At 40.9% G+C, this 21,683-nt stretch overlaps 1 protein-coding gene across 2 annotated transcripts in view; it reads left to right on the top strand.

Moving 5' to 3' along the window:
• Nucleotides 1-21,683, top strand: part of pibf1 (progesterone immunomodulatory binding factor 1) — a 152,926-nt gene that overhangs the window by 21,749 nt on the left and 109,494 nt on the right. For both annotated transcript variants that reach the window (XM_060899022.1, XM_060899023.1), the window contains exons 9-10: nt 6,251-6,376; nt 11,117-11,215. In XM_060899022.1, coding sequence (XP_060755005.1) covers nt 6,251-6,376; nt 11,117-11,215 — 225 coding nt within the window. The remainder of the gene's footprint in view (nt 1-6,250; nt 6,377-11,116; nt 11,216-21,683) is intronic.

Below are 21,683 nucleotides of genomic sequence, written 5' to 3'. Positions count from 1 at the left end.
TGGACTGTTCCTTTAACGGTTATTCCATGAAATCAAGTCGTACATGAGCAGATAGCCGACGAGGCGCGTAGCACAGAGTTCACTATAACCCATGTACGACGAGACTGAGCGGCATAACTGTTTTATTCTATTCACATTCACTGGATTTTGATAAACGGAGCATTATTTTTATTTTTTGCAAATTCGATAAAAACGTCATACAAAACGTCCGACAAAATCATTTCCGCTTAGAACGGAAACAAACCGGCAGCGAAATGACAGGAGCAATTTGTGAAAAATGCTGTAATAATAATTCTTGAAAAATAAAAAAAGATACTTTCATTCCATTTTTTTTTTTCGAGGAGAGTTTTTATTTCATTCTCGGTTGGTTCAGCAACACGCTCCGCCATTTTGTTTTTCTCTACTCGCAGTATATGAGCTGATATCCTCGTAGTAGAGTAGCCAATCAGGGTGCATGATTGCTCATATCCAGTGAATGTGGACATACAGTACCGTTCAAAAGTTTGGGGTCACTTTGAAATGTCCTTATTTTTGAAAGAAAAGCACTGTTCTTTTCAATGAAGATCACTTTAAACTAATCAGAAATCCACTCTATACATTGCTAATGTGGTAAATGACTCTTCTAGCTGCAAATGTCTGGTTTTTGGTGCAATATCTCCATAGGTGTATAGAGGCCCATTTCCAGCAACTCTCACTCCAGTGTTCTAATGGTACAATGTGTTTGCTCATTGCCTCAGAAGGCTAATGGATGATTAGAAAACCCTTGTACAATCATGTTAGCACAGCTGAAAACAGTTGAGCTCTTTACGCTACGTTCACACTGCAAGGCTTAATGCTCAATTCCGATTTTTTTGTGAAATCCAATTTTTTTGTGAGGTCGTTCACATTAACAAATATATGCGACTTGTATGTGATCCTCAGTATGAACGAAAAGCGACCTAAAAGTGTTCCGCATGCGCATTGCAGGATACGACGACGTCACACGCAGTGAGCATGGCCAGTGTTTACGGAAGTAAAACCGCCCGGTTGCGGTATGACCCATCCAATCTAGCTTGAATAGCTGCATCCCCCCAAATGGAAATCAGCTCCCTAACCTCTGCGTCCTTCCATTGAGAAGATTCAGAACCTTCACAGCCCGAAGCGTCCCTCGCATTGATGTCATGCGCAGGGGCGCAGATACGTTTTTTGAACTGGGGGGGGGGACAAAGCTGCCAGCAAACCAACCCCAACCCCGATATGCCTGTCAAACTTGTTGTGGGTTACCATAGCAACCAAGCTCGAGCTCGCAACCTGTGCAGTCTGCGCAGCTCAACCAACCGAATATCAGTCTTTGTTTTGTTTTATGTGAGTTGTTGCAACTATGTATACACTGCTGTGCACCTCAATAAACCGAATGGTAATTAGTCTTTTGATTTTTCCGTGAGGTTTGCCTTATGCAAAGAAAGACAGCATAGACGTTTTTTCCTCCCTATAAGTGGGGGGGACCGAACGAGGTGAATTTAAATCTGGGTGGGACGACGAGTCCCCCCCTCTATCTGCGCCCGTGATTATGCGCCATGTTGTTGTAACTTTTTTTGAGAGACCCGCCGCCTACTTCAGCGCAGAATAGTGACGTTTGTGGCTTGTTGATGACGTGTAAGTCGGATGAATGCGACCTGGCGGTTCAGACTGAAGTCGCATATGAAAAGAGCGGATAGGAATCGGAATTAGGACCACATATCCAAACGGCCTGGGTCGGATTTGAAAAAATCGGATCTGTGTCGTTCATATTGTCAATAAAAGATCGGATACAGGTCACATATGGGCGAAAAGATCGGATTTGAGTCACTTCAGCCTGCAGTGTGAACGTAGCCTTAGAGAAGCTATAAAACTGACCTTCCTTTGAGCAGATTGAGACCCCGTCCACACGTAGCCGGGTATCTGCTAAATCGAAGATATTTTTCTACGTTTTGGCCTGTCATCCACATGAAAACACATCAAAAACGAATATTTAAAAAAAACTTCGGGCAAAGTGAAGATTTTTGTATGCCTTTTCATGTAGACAGAGATAACCGGAGTTTTGTGTTTTAGAACGTCACAATCTGCGCCAAAAAAATGACAACAAATCTGCCCTGACGTCAAACGTGCGACCTTTGTTTACTGCAGAAGCCAGATTAAGCATGGACAAAGAGTAATGGATCGGAGTAGTGCCTTGAAAGCATTAATTATTGTGCAGGTGCTATTTACATGTTTAATTTTAGAAGCCCAACTACTGCTCCAAAGACAGGGTCAGTATGTCCACATATTTGCTTTGACAAGATTCCCAATCAACGTTTTCTTGCGTCTTTTGAAGTTTATACTCCAAAATTGTGTTTAGAAGCGATTCTGTCTCCGAGTCTGTCCAGACGAACGAGCTTGGCGCCATGTTTTATGTTTAGGCGGAAGTGACGCCAACAGAGGGCTATTCTGATGTGATTAGGGGGTAGAATTTGGGGAAATAATGCCATCTACAGGTTTGGAATGCTTATGAATGTGATTGAAAACGCAGATGTTCGGTTATGTGTGGAAGGGATTTTTTTCGAAGACGAGGTGGTGTGGATAAAACATTTGTATAAACGGAGGGGGGGAAAATGTTCGGTTTTAAAAATACCCGGCTACGTGTGTACATGGCCTGAGTTTCTGGAGCATCACATTTGTGGGGTCGATTAAATGCTCAAAATGGCCAGAAAAATGTCTTGACTATATTTTCTATTCATTTTACAACTTATGGTGGTAAATAAAAGTGTGACTTTTCATGGAAAACACAAAATTGTCTGGGTGACCCCAAACTTTTGAACGTTAGTGTACGCCAAATCAAATATGCGGAACAGATCCACTGTGTCGACCCCGAATGTACAGGAGCAGCCGAAAGAGCAAGACGACTCATCAAATGTTGTGAGAAAATTGAGAGAAGATAAATGGGATAAATTTTGCATGAAGTGTCGATTACGTTTGTACGATGCAATAAATAACTACCACGAATCACTTAACGTAACACTGAAACTCCTGTTTCAAGGAACGTTTGAGTATGAATTTAGTAACCTTTCCAGTTTTCTGCTCTTGTAACCTTTCTGCTTCATGTTGTGCGTTTGTGAGATGCTTTTCTGCTCACCACCTTTGTAAAGAGTGATTATTTGAGTTGGACCCAGTCTGACCGTTCTCCTTTCTGTGTGGAGTTTCCATGTTCTCCTCGTGGGTTTCCTCCGGGTGCTCCGGTTTCCCCCACAGTCCAAAGACATGCAGGTTAGGTTAAAGGTCATAGGCAAGGGTCGGAGGTGGAACGCAGAATATCAACTTTTATTTTCTAGAACGACCCAAAAAGCGAATTCAATCTTCCTGGTGTCTAATTTGCACCTTTTGAATAAAACGGTTAAAATATACTGGTTTGCGCAAGTTCCGAAGGTTTGTTTACATCTCACTCACACGCACTTTTACTGCCAGGGGACCGTCGTCGTGACGTCATGGAAGCCAAACAGACTGGGAGCAGCTCTGTGTTTACCTGCGAACCGAGCATACGTGTACGGACTTTGGTGGCGAGAGGTTGTGTAAAATGTCTGAAAGCGATAGCTATTTTGAAGTAGGAACTCTCCAAACTGAATATCGAGAGGTGAAACCATATACGTATGAACCTATGGCCGTTGCGAAACCATAGTGGATACAGGTAACGATTACTTGACAGTGCGCCGGTAGGCCACATTAGCCTGCCGTCCGCGGTATTTCCCGGTGTCAATATATCAGGCCTGACATCTATCAATGATTTTTTTTTTTCAACTACCAAGCATTTAAATGAAAAAAGTAAGAATGTTTACCTCCAATCTTCTCCTTTTTGCTTGAGCATTTCTTCTTTGACTGCTTGATTTTGTGTTCGAATTTTGTCGGAACAGCGTCAGGTTTGAGCTTCTCTGTCCGACACTGACACCTGAACTCTCCAACAGATGGGGGTTCTTCAAAAAGTGATTGGAGCAAAGAGTGGTGTATTTACCCAGCTGCCAACCCTCTGGCTTCACGCGCACAATCCACTCTCTCCGCCTCGTCTCCTCTTCTGGAAAAAGCCAACCCTTTCGCTCCGCCTCGTCTCCTTTTTCGGAAAAAGCCAACCCTCTCGCTCCGCCTCGTCTCCTTTTTCTGAAAAAGCCAACCCTCTCGCTCCGCCTCGTCTCCTCTTCTGGAAAAAGCCAACCCTCTCACTCCGCCTCGTCTCCTTTTTCGGAAAAAGCCAACCCTCTTGCTCCGCCTCGTCTCCTTTTTCTGAAAAAGCCAACCCTCTCGCTCCGCCTCGTCTCCTTTTTCTGAAAAAGCCAACCCTCTCGCTCCGCCTCGTCTCCTTTTTCTGAAAAAGCCGACCCTTTCGCTCCGCCTCATCTCCTCTTCCGGGAAAAAGCCAACCCTGTTGCTCTTCCTCGTCTCCTTTTTCGGAAAAAGCCAACCCTCTCACTCCGCCTCGTCTCCTCTTCCGGGAAAAAGCCAACCCTCTCGCTCCGCCTCGTCTCCTCTTCCGGAAAAAGCCAACCCTCTCACTCTGTCTCGTCTCCTCTTTTGGAAAAAGCCAATCCACTCTGTCCGCCTCTTCTCCTCTTTCGGAAAAAGTCAATCCACTCTCTCTGCCTCGTCTCCTCTTCCGGAAAAAGCCAATCCACTCGCTCCGCCTCTTCTCCTTTTTCGGAAAAAGCCAATCCACTCTCTCCGCCTCTTCCGGAAAAAGCCAATCCACTCTCTCCGCCTCTTCTCCCCTTTCAGAAAATGTCAATCCACTCTCTCCGCCTCGTCTCCTTTTTCGGAAAAAGCCAACCCTCTCGCTCCGCCTCTTCTCCTCTTCCGGAAAAAGCCAACCCTCTCGCTCCGCCTTGTCTCCTCTCTCGGAAAAAGGTAAAAACTTCTTCCTGAACTTGTCCCGTTGTTACAGTTCATTGCACAACAATAAGGCATGGGGGTTTTCTTTGGAAATTCCTGAACGCACGTCTGCACTCAAGCCGAACGGCAATGCAAGTAAACGGAAGTGGACTCAACTCAAGCGGTTTGTTTGTCTTGAATGACGTCACGCGCTGAGTGGTCATGAAAATCGCCAAACAGAAATTCGCCGCGATCCACGCTAACTTATTTTAATTATTAGTTATTAACAATACTTCTTGGGACCAGAAGAAAATTACAGAGTTTTTTTTTTAACTTATAAAGTTTCAAATGTGCATAAATTGAAAACCGTTGCCTTTGAGCTTTAATTGGTGACACTAAATTGACCGTAGGTGTGAATGTGAGTGTGAATGGTTGTCTGTGTCTATGTGTCAGCCCTGTGATGACCTGGCGACTTGTCCAGGGTGTACCCCGCCTTTCGCCCGTAGTCAGCTGGGATAGGCTCCAGCTTGCCTGCGACCCTGTAGAACAGGATAAAGCGGCTACAGATAATGAGATGAGATGAGAACTACTGATGCATGGTCTAACACTGGACGAGTATGTAGTTAACATCAGTTAGCTCTATTTATTCTCATCTCATCATCTCTAGCCGCTTTATCCTTCTACAGGGTCGCAGGCAAGCTGGAGCCTATCCCAGCTGACTATGGGCGAAAGGCGGGGTACACCCTGGACAAGTCGCCAGGTCATCACAGGGCTGACACATAGACACAGACAACCATTCACACTCACATTCACACCTACGGTCAATTTAGAGTCACCAGTTAACCTAACCTGCATGTCTTTGGACTGTGGGGGAAACCGGAGCACCCGGAGGAAACCCACGCGGACACGAGGAGAACATGCAAACTCCACACAGAAAGGCCCTCGCCGGCCACGGGGCTCGAACCCGGACCTTCTTGCTGTGAGGCGACAGCGCTAACCACTACACCACCATGCCGCCCACCTCTATTTATTAGGAATGTTGAAAATAGTCAGAAACGGCATGTCGGGTCTCTGTTTGTTTACCAGTGATGATGAGATGCTTTCAGGCTTTTTGAGCCGCAGCAGATGAACAGTGGAAAAATAATATCGCAAACATTGAATGATTTGGTAGAATTATTAACGTAAGAGCAGCTTTGTCTGACATTTATCTCTGGTTTTGTTTTATAAAAGAGTTTTTCATGATTCAAACCAGAAAATTTTGCACCATTTTCTGATTTAATCTCTTTAAAAAATAAAACACTTTCTTACATGCACTTAATCGACAGTTTTATCTCATTGACTGACTGTAATTCGGTCAATTTTGGATGACTTAGATTGTTTTCATGATCCGCTTCTCCACCAGGGATCACTATAAGACCGAGTACGAGAACAAACTGAGGGACGAGCTGGAGCACATCCGACTGAAGACCAGCCAGGAGATCGAGAGCCTTCAGCGCACGTCGAAAGAGCTGTACGAGAGAGAGAACAGGTGACGTTCTTTTCGTGCTTACGGTTCTCTTTCACACACACGTTCACTCAGGTCTTAATAAATATAGCACGTTGTATCAGGTGTTTAAAGTTTTTAGAGGGGAAAAAAGTGTCTTTTTTTTTTTTCTGTCCTCCCTTTGCATGTGGAACTGGGAAGCACTCTTCTGCTTCTGTAACAGGAACACAAATCAAACCGACAACCCAAGCAACTCCACGTGCAGTTCTCTACATGGCCACTAGGTGTGCTGCAGTTTGAATGAAAGCGAAATCGCAGTGTGTTTGTGACCGTATCATTGTTTGAGCTCCGTAACAAACAACTCTAAAGTCATTAAAGTTATTATTTTTTTTAAAAGCACTCATGTTAATGAAAAGGGGGGGGGAATCCACTCTGTATATTGATTTTTTTTTTTTTATATATAATTAACATGTGATTTTGTTTCTATTTAGTAATAAAATAAAAATCTAACTTGACTTCTTTCACTGATGTATTCGTCTACCCACAGTGCGCTATTCAGATATGGTCCTCGCTTCATCTCTATACCTAAAGAGAGCGATGCAGCGGCGCTTTAGTCTTTTTTTTTATCCAGTTCTATCACCTGCTCAACTAGATCAGCTTCCAGTGTTTCAAATTTCATGCAAATACCGCCATCAACAACATCGCCCTTGTCATCTCGGCTCTACATCTTGGAGCTGCATTGCATTCTGGGATTGAGTCTAATGTTTGCACAAATATCCCACAGAGCTCTATTGCTGGGTTTCACATGACGTCACATCCGCCTCATTAGTTATTCAAAACTTTAGCTGGTGGTCTACCGAAGCTCAGTCGACAAAGCGTTTGTACGGAGAAGGTGCATTGCTGGCATGAAAAATGCCTTACGCTTGCGTTGTTCAAATCGATCAAACCATGAAACTGCTAAGTTTCTTCAGGGTTCCGCATGAATGAATAAAAAAGGGTGAACGAACACAGGATTTCACAAAAAGACGTCGAGAAAGGTGGCTTTCGAACCTCTCGCTGAAATCGAAGCGAGCCGAGTCGAAACATGCTCGAGTTTGCAGTGATCACTTGGTGAAAGGTTTGTATTTCAAATCAAATCAAATCAAGTTTATTTGTATAGCGCTTTTAACAATAAACATTGTCGCAAAGCAGCTTTACAGAATTTGAACGACTTAAAACATGAGCTAATTTTATCCCTAATCTGTCCCCAATGAGCAAGCCTGTGGCGACGGTGGCAAGGAAAAACTCCCTCAGACGACATGAGGAAGAAACCTCGAGAGGAACCAGACTCAAAAGGGAACCCATCCTCATTTGGGCAACAACAGACAGCCTGACTATAATATTAACAGTTTTAACAGGTATAACCCTCAACTGTCCTCATGGGGCCGTCCTTCACAGGAGCGGGGCGATAAAACTCCGACCAGACACAGGGCACCAGGATGGATCAAGCAGGTCCGAGGGGCAGAAGAGGCCAGCATCTCAATCCCAGGATCAACATGTAACTCAGAGGGACAGATTGGGGGGGGGGAAGAGAGAGAGAAAGAAAACACAGGTTGTTAGGTATGCCCTAAAAATGACAAGTATTAAATCTGTGTGGTAGGCTCGCAGAGACGAGAGTCTTTACATCAGGCATAATACACAACAATGGCATGTTAATATGGTAAAATATATCATGACCTGCTCTGGCTGGATGCTTGATTGGGTGATGGGAGCACACTCCTCAGCAATGATGAGATGCAGATGGGACCCTTAGGGCTGGCAAAGACAATTCAGTTACATTTCACCGGGTCTGGGACATGCGACAGAATGTCTGATGGCCGATTCCCTGCAGGCTACGATAGCCAGTCGAGGTCTCCACCCTCTCCACCAAAAGATTTCCTGTTGACTCCATGTAACTCAGAGGGACAGATTTGGGGTGGGGGGGAGGGAAAGAAAACACAGGTGGTTAGGTATGCCCAATGTCACCTGAATAAGTAGGAACAGCATACATATTGCACTGAGTACAAGCAGGGACTCCGGCAGCTAACTATGACAGCATAACTAAAAGGGGAGAGCCAGAAGGTAACACAGGCATGAGGGAGCCCCGGGACATAAAGCAGCAGCCACTACACCGTCAACAAACTCGAGTGAGCAAGCGAGTGGGGACTGACAGCATCCATACATCCCAGTTTACCAAAACACTCTATGTCTGAGGACCCTCCAGATCTACACCTTTACCTCATAAACACCATTAACAAAAGGCTTGACTAAACAGATATGTTTTCAGCCTCGACTTAAACGCTGAGACTGTGTCTAATTCCCGAACATTACTTGGAAGGCTGGAATTTCCCTCTCAGCTCTGTCCTTAGTGTTTTCCAAGTACTTTTCTTGCTATGTGTCGTTATTTTACGGTACTTTTTTTAGTCCCGAAGCGCTAAAGTCCCCAGCTGTTTCTTTGTTTACTCCTCACAAAGTCCATATGCATGAAGGTTGCGACAAAATTCTTCCCCAGCCGTACAGTTACAATGCGCCGTGATCACTTCTCCGTCTTGTTTAACTAAGATCCAGGTCTTTAAAGGGGTTTCTGATGATCTTTGTGAATGATTTATCTGAGAGATAAGAGCCAACACAAGTCAGAATCAAGAGAACTGTTGTTTGTTTGCACTTCAACTTGCAGCGCTTCGTTGTAAGGACGCAAACGAAAAACTTAGAAAATAACATACTTACACGGGCAAAAACAATACAGGATTCATTGGGCAGCGACTTGATCCCGAGGTCCTTTACCCAGCCACATATGAAAAAGTTGTAAGCCTCCATACTCTTCCACGCTTTCATGTGTTTTGCGGTGTAGAAGGACGTCTGCAACACCAGATAGTTCGAGATGTCGGGGAACTCGACTGAAGGGTAGTTTTCGAGATCGTATGACAAATCCTTCTTTCCCAGACTGTAGGGGTCGATTCCATTGCACATAGCAACCTTCTGAATATATCTAAAGCCAGCAGTGGCTTCTAGATTACGAGCGTACTCTGATAAAGTTATCGCTAGTTGTTTGCACTACGGCAGCCATTTAGACCACCAGCTATTTCACTTCCGGTAAAACCGCTAAGAAAAGTCACGTGACTGAAACCCAGCAATATAAAATCTGCAGAGCTCATAGCCCGTTCCGTGCTGTAGAGACGAGTGAAGCCAGCTGGCCGCCATCTTACCACTCCCATCACGTGTATTTGGCTTATGTGCTAAACCGTTGTATCCAATCAAATTTGCTCCAAGTATCTACTGACTTTTTTTTTCCCACCTCTTATTTTCTTAACTTTACCCCCATTCCTTACATATCTTTATCACGCTCCACTTCACTGTTACTTTTTTCCCTTTTCCAGTTTTTTTGAACAGCTCTTTTATTTCTATAATTATTTCAGTGGAGATTATTTCGGTTTTTCTCTTATACAGTGTATCTTTCTCTTTCGTATATTTATCTATTTAATTTAATTTATTATTCCAACACAAAGGCTGTATAGTACTTCCTTTCTGTTTAGCACAGTTGTTGAAACAGGATTATTTTCTCACGTTCTTTGCCATTTTCACTTCATTCTCACAGTTATTTCTTAACAGTTTTTAGTGGTCACATAATTCACTGTCACAGTATTCATGCAGCTTGCGATCAATATGACCAATACATACTGTTAAGACATGACTGTGAGAATGAAGTGAAAATGGCAAAGAACATGAGAAAATAATCCTGTTTCAACAACTGACCTAAATAGAAAGGAAGTATTGTACAGGCTTTGTGTTGGAATAATAAATAAATAAAATAAAATAGATACACTGTATAAGAGAAAAAACAAAATGATGTCCGTTGAAATAATTATAGCAGTAAAAGAGCAGTTCAAAAAAAATGCTCGGAGACTGAACTGGAAAAGGGAAAAACAATAACAGTGAAGCGGAGCGCTATAAAGATGTGTAAGGAATGGGGGTAAAGGTGGGAAAATAAGAGGAAGTAATGAAAGGGGGGGAAGTCAGGAGATACTTGGGGCAAATTTGATCGGATACGACGGTTTAACACATAATCCAAATCCACTCACATCGCGTGTTAAGATGGCGGCCAGATGGCTTCACTCGTCTCTACAGCGGGGAATGGGTGATGAGCTCTCCAGATTTTATACAGAGCTCAGTGAAATATCCTCAATGGTGGAAATGATGAGGGAGAAAACAAGCTCTTGTTTTGTTTTTGTTTTTTTTTCTCTCTCTCGAACAGTAAAACCTGTCAAACTTCTGTTTCAGAGGAACAACACACACTGAATGTATGATTAAACAGACCGGCTGACGTGACCTTTTTAATACCATCATGATGCCACTTTTTTCTGAGTAATTTGATTAAAGTGTCTCCGTGCTGATTCTGTGACCTCCTTTTTTTTTTTCTAAAGGTCTTAAAGATCAGATTAAAATCTCTAAACTTTATCGTATTTCAGAAACATGGCTCTACAAGTTGTGCCAAAACAAGCATTATGATTTCGAACATTAGAATGTTTTTTGGCACGTCGTCCCTCCCGAGTAATTAGTCATTGTTGACTTGATGAAGGTCATTGTGGTTTTTTTTTTTTGGTGGATAAAATGGCACTCGGTATCAAGATTAGGCATAAAATGGCTTCACTGCAATTTAAAAACAGACTTTTAAATTAAAAAAAAAAGTGTTTAAGTCAGTCTCTTCTCCATGTGATGATTCATTTTGAGTCTCTTTTTTTTTTTTTTTTTTTTCCCTCCCCCGTCCAGAAACCTCCGTGAATCCCGGGATAACGCCGTCCTGGAGAAAGAGCGAGCCGTCGGGGCCGAGAGAGACTCCCAGTCCAAATATGATCAGCTCCTAGAGCAGTGAGTGTTCATGCGTGTCTCTTTCATCAAACTCTCTCACATTCCAATCTGATTGCAAGTGGCTGTTTTTTTTTGTTTTGTTTTTTCCTCAGAAGATATGCAAATAATTTTATGAGGAAAGGAGTTTAGGCTTCAGGTATGACTCAGTTTTGTGAAAGCATTCTTTCAAAAGCAGAATCGGTTAAACAAAACAGCCACCATCTGAGTTTCCTGTGTTTTCTCAGGGTTTACCTGTGAATGCAATAACAGTGTTGACACGGTAATTTTATTCTTGCTGTTTTATTAGCTCGTAGTTGATTCAGCTGCTCTGTTTTAAGCCCTCGTGCCTGAAACTTGCAGCTCGTAACCCTCGTGTTGATTTACTGACATTCCTTTTGCTACCATGTCTCAGGTGATGTGAATTGAAAGCGGACTGTAGTGCTTTATTTGCCCTAAAATCAAATGCACGATCCGTCAAAGTACCATCCATGATGTTTGTGCATGTTCGCGCTGTTTTTAGTGTCGCCCAAATCCGGTAACGAGCTCGCGTTCCGTTTGTGTGGGTTTGAACTCCTGCGATTCGTGAGTCATTGTTCTATGTCTGAACTTGATTGAGTTTTAGGAGAAGGAGGGAGGATGCCGAATTACGCAGCTCCTGTAGGTTTGGTGACCTCCTCAGGCCAGTTCGACCAGCTACCATGGTTAATCAGTTAGTGACCGAGCTGCGCTGAGTCAGGACGGCACTGCGGAGGTGGAGCTGGATTGAATTTGTGCATTTGAAGCGCTCGAGTAAACACTTAATGTTTTATTTAATAACATATTTTTAAAAAATTATTATTTAAAGTCAAACAAAAGCCAAAAAAGTGCCTTTTGCTGATTCTCGTAATGCCCTGATGTGCCATCTGCATGTTTTAAATTAAAAATAAAACTTTATAACAATTTATCCATTTAAAAAGTTATGATATTGCTAAAAATCGGCTTACCTGGGTGCGACCATTTACACTGAAACCGTTTCCCTGAGTAACACAGAGCCATCAAATAAAGGCTTCTAATTCTTAAAAAAAATTCCTAGGTGCAACTGCTCTCTCTCTCTCTCTCTCTCTCTCTCTCTCTCTCTCTCTGTCTGTTTCTCTCTGTGTCTCTCTCTCTTGCTCGCTTGCTCTCTCTCTCACTCTCTCTCACTTGCTCTGTCTCTCTCTTTCCCTCTTGCTGTCTGTCTCTCGCTCGCTCGCTCTGTCTCTCTCTCTTGCTCACTCGCTGTCTCTCTCCCTCCCTCTCTCTCCTCGGTCTGTCTGTGTCTCTCTCCCTCCCTCTCTGGCTGTGTGTGTGTCTGTCTCTCTCTCTGTCTGTCTCTCGTGCTCTCTCACACTCGCTCGCTCTGTCTCTCTTTCCTTCTTTCTGTCTGTCTCTCTCTCTCTGTATGTCGCACTCTCTCTCTCTCTCTCTCTCTCTCTCTCTCGGTGATCACTGCTTCAGATGGGTTAAATACAGAGAAAGACCTTCACAGTGCTATGATGTATGTGACAAAGGTTTCTATTTCTAAGAAAAAAAAAATCTAATCAGAAACTTTCTGTAACCGTTTTATTTAAATTTTTTTTTTTTTACTGGCAACAAAATCCACGAGTCAACAGACTTCACTTTTATGGAGTTTAAATCTAAGACAGCTAGAGAAGGCATACGCAGCACTGACACAGATCCTCGTCAACAAAGGTCTTCGTCATAGCAACGTGATTCTTACCGTCTCAAAAAAAATCACAGTTCTCAGTGAATAAAGAAACAAAAGCATGTCACATCAAAATACAAGGAAAAATTACATTGGGGGGGAAAGACCCTGGGAGTAGCCAGTGAGGTAGCGTTTATAGGCAACAAAAGGCTCCCAAAGGCTGGATGGATATATATATACCTACCGTGTGTGTATATGTATGTATATATGTATGTATGTATGTGTATATATATAATGCGTGTGTGTGAGAGACAGAGAGATATCACTACTTCAGTGATCAGGCGAATTTTTACACCTGGACACTTGACACTCAGGTGTCTTTTGGGTGCTAACAACAATTTAGAAGCGATTATATGGGACATTCCACCGAATGGGTGCCATTTGCTTGTTGTACCACTCCCAAATTAAACTTAATTTGTTATATCTTTTCAACACTGATTATAATAACACACACATATTTAACTATTCAAAATGTGTATTGGTCAACCTCAGGCTACGTTATTTATTTATTTTTTTTACAAGGTTTGGAAGTCAAAGATGGCTGCATACTCTTTATATGAGTAACAGGACTGAAAGTAACAGGACTGAGTTTTTAGCCTAGGATTAGCTAATACATGGAATTAAGCCACATGGCGTCATCGCTAAAAGCATGACCACACTTGGCACATTCTAGTGATTTACCAAAAATCTGTATTTTTAAAATAAACAAATATCATCTAAGAAATAATTTAAGTAACAGGACAGTATGTTGACATTGACCTTATCAGTCAAAGTTAAAAAATCATCAAATATACAGAAAAGGAAATGAGAGAACTAACTTTTGGTTTTCCCATGGCCTTGAGAAGACACAACTGATGTAACTTCCTGTTGAGCATGTGATTTATGGAATGTTCCAAATTTGTCAGATGGGGTAATATGTTTGGGTAACAGGACTGAGTGAAAACCCAGGGACACAACTAAAATGTGTATTTTAACTAAGATATTGTGGATTTCTTATGAGCAAAAAATATATTTAAACCATGGATAGGATATGGAGTCACACAACAGTGCAAAAAGAAATACTGTTTCTGAAGGATTTTAATCATAATATTTCATAGTTAAGTATAAAGTTAGATTGTGGGGACAGGTAACACATGCTATTTTTCAGTGTTTTAGGTAGTTTTTATTAATCCTTACAATTATATATCTTAAATTTGAAATCAGATCAATGTGCAGGACATTCTGCGTAATAAGGAAATGTATTTTAAAGTACGTTTTTATGTGCATTTATACATATAATTTTCTCGGGACGGAAATGGCACCGATTCGGTGGAATGGCTCATATCTCAGCTGTCTATCATATCATATATATCCTCCAGGTCTCCGCTTTGGAAAGTCATGTAGCGTGTCAGTGATGTCACAATCTCGGATTCTGAGTGCGGTATCTTTCTGAACTTCGGAGAGAGTAAGATGGCAGCACCCAGGGACGTTGTATTTCTTCTAAAATAAAATCTGTACACAGTATACAGGTACAAAGATGAACAAGTGAAGACTCGAGCATGTCTGATATGGATATTATCTGTCAGTGTAAAGGCGTTTATTATTCGGGTTTAAGTCGATTTCTGTGGCTGACCCTCTCGGTGGCTGAATTCCTGCAAAGATCAGGTTAAATCGGGAGTCGACGGCGTACAAAACGGTCTGATTAAAGACGTCTAAAGCTTCATTAGCTCAGTGTGATTTCTACTCGCAAATCAGAAACCGGCTGTCAAAACGTCTGTGAATATCCTGCATTACAGTCTGGGTGATTTGATTTGATTTTAAATCTGGTTATGCCCAAAAGTTAAAAGGGAGAAAACTGTTCTATTACGATATGCGTAAATCATGCACACTAATTAAACAAATACGTTCATCACTCGAACAAAGTCGTGACAGATCGACACTTGCCACCTTTTCGTCTCCAAAGCTGGTGTGAGAACAGCGTTATCTGTCACTCGGTCTCATCTGAACACACGTGACGACATGCCTGCGGGAACGTTCAAGGCCGTGTGTGTATATTTACAGGGTGACAGCTTTGACAAGAACGACTTTCGGTGCATAACTACGTTAATTATGGATCAAAGATGTTTCAGTTCCAAGTAGTTACTTGGGCAAATGCGATTTCAACATTATTAGAACGACTGTGCCGAGTTCAGGGAGTGCAGACTGAAACGAAAGATACAGCGAGTTTAGTACAAACTTTCATCTGGCAGTGAGGGCTGGATTATTTCTAGTATCGATATCCATCATCATATATTGACATCAGGACCCTGGATTGCTGCTGATTGGACTTTTTTATTATTATTATTATTATTATTATTATTTTATTTATTTTTATTTTTTAATCTAAAACCTCGGTTTACTTTTTCACAATTTTGGCTCCGTTGTTTTGTAACTGCACATCAGGATATTTAGAGCTTAGACGGCCTTTCGATTTCATACAACCGGTGAAATTTAGTTCCTTCTGAAATTTACTCATTGTGATGTCTTTATTTCTGTAATATCTCAAAAAAAATCCCAGGCCATTCTGTGGTCAGGAAGTTATTTAATTAGAGAGTTCCGTCATTCTGTCGCTAAACGAACAGCTGATCACACCGAGGTGCTCGCTGAGCGCCGATATTTACAATTATGATTATTAGTTTGGTCCTGCGTTGCGTTTCCTTTCCTTCGTATATAACTTTTATTTATTTGTTTGTTTGTTTGTTTGTTTATTTCAAACATGTATAAAAAATGTATGTAACTATTTGTACATACAAAAGAAAGAAAACAAGAAATTAAAAAAAATAACATAAAGAGCTAAGACATTACAAAACACCGCACATTGTTCGAAAAAGGAGTGGGAAGAAGTACAATACTTTTTTTTAATTTCCCACCCCTTTTTAACTACACCGAAATCCAAACTACATTAATACACCTATAAAAATATATACCATATATACACTTCATGAATATCTATATAAATATTTAATTACAAAAATAAATATATACTACGTATCATATATATACACTTCATAAATATCTATATAAATATTTAATTATAAAAATATATACTACATACCATATATACACTTCATAAATATCTATATAAATATATAATTACAAAAATAAATATATACTACATCATAAATATCTATATATAATTAAAAAAAAAAAAAATATATATATATATATATATACTTCATAAATATCTATATATAATTACAAAAAAAAATATTTTATATATATATATATATATATATATATATATATATATATATATATATACACCAGGGGTGGGCAATTATTTTTTCCATGGGGCCACATGAGAAACAGAAAATTTTGTGGAGGGCCGGACCAAAAGGCTGAACTAAATTCTGCATAATATTAATTGTATTTCTTTATATAAAGCAATAAATATCATTGTTTTTACAAGCTGCTAAGACTGGTAAGCGTACGGAAGAAACGAGGTTGCCTTACAAAAAATGTCATTTATTCAATCAAATTTCCCAAAACAATGGTTCACAAAATGTGAACGTTTGTACCTTTTTTTTTTTTTTTTTTTTTTTTTAGTCACATTCACCCCAAAACACAATAAAGACATCACGATATTGTCTTTCTACTCCAAATATCAAGCAAGATGCATCATATAATAATGATGCCCACATTTGTAGTCTAATCACCTCATTTGGTGTTTTTCAGTTTTTTATTTGTTCAGTGAGAGAACTCTAGTCTCTGTTGGTGTTTAACGAGTGCATCAGAGTCAGGTTGAATGTCTGAGGTGGAGATGCGAAGCACAGCTGACAGATGATCATCAGTCGATTCGGTGTAGGTATCAGATCTACAGATCGGCTCGGGCTCCGGCGCCTGCTGGTGACGTCACACTATGTGATTGGCTGGACCGTTTGAAGGATGACGTACAAGTTTGTGGTTGGTCTGGACAAATTACGGAAGTAGTTATCGCGGGATTACAGTAGGTTTCGTGGGATTTCATGTCATGTTCATGTCGCACGCATTGCGTTTTTGTTGAACACAACTTCAAAATAAAAGCAATGCACATTCAGTCCATGCATGGGGTAGAATTAGAAAATACGTTTATTTTGTAATTTCTAATTAACCTTACGCGGGCCGGTCAGAATGAACCAAAGGGCCGGATGCGGCCCGCGGGCCGGAAAATGCCCAGGTCTGCTATATACCATATATACACTTCATAAATATCTATATATAATTACAAAAAAAAAAATTATATATATATATACCATATATACAATGGGGCAAAAAAGTATTTAGTCAGTCACCAATTGTGCAAGTTCTCCCACTTAAAAAGATGAGAGAGGCCTGTAATTTTCATCATAGGTATACCTCAACTATGAGAGACAAAATGAGAAAAAAAAATCCAGAAAATCACATTGTCTGATTTTTAAAGAATTTATTTGCAAATTATGGTGGAAAATAAGTATTTGGTCAATAACAAAAGTTCATCTCAATACTTTGTTATATACCCTTTGTTGGCAATGACAGAGGTCAAACGTTTTCTGTAAGTCTTCACAAGGTTTTCACACACTGTTGCTGGTATTTTGGCCCATTCCTCCATGCAGATCTCCTCTAGAGCAGTGATGTTTTGGGGCTGTCGCTGGGCAACACGGACTTTCAACTCCCTCCAAAGATTTTCTATGGGGTTGAGATCTGGAGACTGGCTAGGCCACTCCAGGACCTTGAAATGCTTCTTACGAAGCCACTCCTTCGTTGCCCGGGCGGTGTGTTTGGGATCACTGTCATGCTGAAAGACCCAGCCACGTTTCATCTTCAATGCCCTTGCTGATGAAAGGAGGTTTTCACTCAAAATCTCACGATACATGGCCCCATTCATTCTTTCCTTTACACGGATCAGTCATCCTGGTCCCTTTGCAGAAAAACAGCCCCAAAGCATGATGTTTCCACCCCCATGCTTCACAGTAGGTATGGTGTTCTTTGGATACAACTCGGCATTCTTTCTCCTCCAAACACGACAAGTTGAGTTTTTACCAAAAAGTTCTATTTTGGTTTCATCTGACCGTATGACATTCTCCCAATCCTCTTCTGGATCATCCAAATGCTCTCTAGCAAACTTCAGACGGGCCTGGACATGTACTGGCTTAAGCAGGGGGACACGTCTGGCACTGCAGGATTTGAGTCCCTGGCAGCGTAGTGTGTTACTGATGGTAGCCTTTGTTACTTTGGTCCCAGCCCTCTGCAGGTCATTCACTAGGTCCCCGTGTGGTTCTGGGATTTTTGCTCACCGTTCTTGTGATCATTTTGACCCCACGGGGTGAGATCTTGTGTGGAGCCCCAGATCGAGGGAGATTATCAGTGGTCTTGTATGTCTTCCATTTTCTAATAATTGCTCCCACAGTTGATTTCTTCACACCAAGCTGCTTACCTATTGCAGATTCAGTCTTCCCAGCCTGGTGCAGGTCTACAATTTTGTTTCTGGTGTCCTTTGACAGCTCTTTGGTCTTGGCCATAGTGGAGTTTGGAGTGTGACTGTTTGAGGTTGTGGACAGGTGTCTTTTTTTATACTGATAACGAGTTCAAGCAGGTGCCATTAATACAGGTAACGAGTGGAGGACAGAGGAGCCTCTTAAAGAAGTTACAGGTCTGTGAGAGCCAGAAATCTTGCTTGTTTGTAGGTGACCAAATACTTATTTTACTGAGGAATTTACCAATTAATTCATTAAAAATCCTACAATGTGATTTCCTGGATTATTTCCCCCCATTCTGTCTCTCATAGTTGAAGTGTACCTATGATGAAAATTACAGGCCTCTCTCATCTTTTTAAGTGGGAGAACTTGCACAATTGGTGGCTGACTAAATACTTTTTTGCCCCACTGTACACTTCATAAATATATATATAAATATATAATTACAAAAAACAAATATATATATATATATATATATATATATATATATATATATATATATATATATATATTACATACCTATCCCTGTAAATATGAATATATAAACTATCCCCATAAATAAATACCATGTATACCATATACTAATTTAGTTCTAATATAACAATCAACCCTGTTCTATTTATCCCTCATCATCCTCCGTTAACATACTTCCTCTTCTATATACTTGTTTAAAAATTATTTTTTTGTACCTTTTTTTTTTAAAACAGATTTATATTTGCACTTTGTTTTATTTCTGTCTCCAGTCTGTTCCATAAAGTCACCCCGCAGCTCGATACGCACGTTTTTCATATTTGTTCGAACCTTTGTTTTTTTTAAATTTAGGTCTCCCCTTAGATTATATCCCCCCTCTCTCCCACTAAACATTCCTTGTATATTTTTTGGCAATAGATTATTTCTCGCTTTGTACATTATTTGTGCTGTTCTGAATTTGACCAGATCCATAAATTTCAACATGTGTGAGTGATTTTATGAATAGTGGGTTTGTGTGATCTCTGTATCCCGTTTTGTTTATTGTCCTTATTGCTCTTTTCTGTATTGTACATATCGGCTGCAGAGTGGTTTTGTAGGTGTTTCCCCAGACTTCGACACAATAAGTCAGATATGACAAAAATAATGAGTAATATAGAGTACGCAAAGATTTGCAATCAAGAATGTTTTGTTTTCCACAGAATTGCTGAGCACTTTGCCAGTTTTGCTCGTATGTATCCTACATGAGGTTTCCAGCAGACTTTATGATCCAAAATCACACCAAGAAATTTAATTTCCTGTACCATTTCTATCTTAGTATTGTCTGTTATCAATTCTGCATTACAATCTATTTTGTGTCTCCCAAACATGATCTTTGTTTTGCCTAGATTTAATGATTTATTTTGTCAAACCATAGTTTTAGTTTACTTATTTCAGTTGTGATTGTCTCCAAAGTCTGCTGCAAATTCTCACCGGAACAAAAAATATTGGTGTCGTCTGCAAACAAAACAAATTTCAGTACTTGCGAAATTCTACATATGTCATTGATGTATAATATGAATAATTTCGGACCTAATATTGACCCCTGTGGTACCCCACATGTAATGTTCATGAAATCAGATTTATGGTCACCTATCTGCACAAACTGTTGCCTGTTTCTTAGATAGCTCGACAGCCAGCTCCACCCAACTCCTCTAACACCACACTTTTCTAGTTTACTTAAAGGTCCCATGGCATGAAATTTTCACTTTCTGAGGTTTTTTAACGTTAAAATGAGTTCCTCTGACCTTCTTAAGTCACCCCAGTGGCTAGAAATTTCATAATGTGTAAACCAAACTATGCCCAACATTTGAGAATGGCGCGTCAAAACGGCGCGTTGATAAACTCCTTCCCTTTACTACGTCAGCAAGGGAGATGATCCCCATGCCCCCCCCGGATTCCCACCCACTGTATGAATTGCCCGCCCAGTTGTAGTGAGGAGACCATAGAGGACACAACATGGCATCACCTAAGCGAGCGAAACATGGAAATTGCGCTGTACATGGATGTGACAACACAGAAAAGAGTCTGTTTTTACTGCCAACGGGAGAGCCCCTGAAGACGCAGTGGCTTAATTTTATTTACTTCAATAATACGCCATCGAGTCTACCTAAGACGGTGTATGTTTGTCGGAAGCATTTTCCTGATGAATGTTTCCACAACTTGGGACAGTACAGGGCAGGTTTTGCACATCAACTGTCACTGAAGCCTGGGTCCGTACCAAGCATCCCTGCCGCATCAGCAACAAACACCGAACAAGTAAGTGTATAACTGTTAAGTCGTTTTGCCGTGTTTTAAAATCGGTGCCACGTTAGCCTTGCAATGGCTACATTAGCTGTGCAGCTAACCGCTTCCTGCAGTTAGCCAGGTACTCTGCACTACAAAACCAAAAAGCATGCAGCATGCTCTGTTATAATAGCCAATCAAAACAGTTTTTACAAAGACACCCACATTCTTTTTTTTTTTTTAAGTCACTCGTTCATTTTATTTGTTTGTTTGTTCAGTAAAAACCCAAACATTTGTTGAATTTATTTTATTTCCTCGCGTCGCACCTTAATGACGTCAGCGCGCGGTATTTTTCCCTTCGCGGTTTGTTCCTTCTCTCTCGCCATAGTAAGACACCCACATCCGCTTGTTCTGACCCACTGGAGGTAGCGTCACAGTGCTGTTAGCCAATCAGAGGTAACACATTTACATGTCATGAATATTAATGATAAGACCCGCCCCCACCCTCTATCCTTCCCTGCCTCCATGCTTCTCATTAGCAAAACGACGCACTGGGAAAAGGGCTGAAATGGGGCTTTCTCCCAGGAGGCTATATCTACGTGCCGAGGGTTCATTTCGAGAAAGGCTGCGGATATAACATCCGGAAACTTCCACGAGCCCGTTTTAAAGCATCAACAAACCACCATGCCATGGGTCCTTTAATAATATACGATGATCAATGGTATCGAATGCTTTTTTTTTTTTTAGGTCCACAAATACTCCCAATTGCTATTTTTTTTTTGTCTATACATTTTGTGATTTCCTCTATTAGTTCCATTAGTGCCGTCAATGTTGATCTGTCCGTTCTGAATCCATATTGATTGTCCGTAAGGAGGTTGTGTTTTTCAATGAATTTGTCCAGTCTATCTGAAAAAAGTTTTTCGAGTATTTTGGAGAATTGGGGGAGTTAGGAAACAGGCCTGTAGTTTTGTGAAATGGTGTCTATCTCCGGTTTTAAACAATGGTATCACTTTTGCAATTTTCATTTTGTCTGGAAATGTACCTGATTGAAAAGATAAATTGCAGATGTGGGTGAGTGGTTTCA

The sequence above is a fragment of the Neoarius graeffei genome, chromosome 18 (genome assembly GCF_027579695.1).
Source record: "Neoarius graeffei isolate fNeoGra1 chromosome 18, fNeoGra1.pri, whole genome shotgun sequence".
NCBI lineage: Eukaryota > Metazoa > Chordata > Actinopteri > Siluriformes > Ariidae > Neoarius > Neoarius graeffei.
The sequence above is the reverse complement of the archived record's forward strand: the minus strand, read 5'-3'. Positions and strand labels throughout refer to the sequence as shown.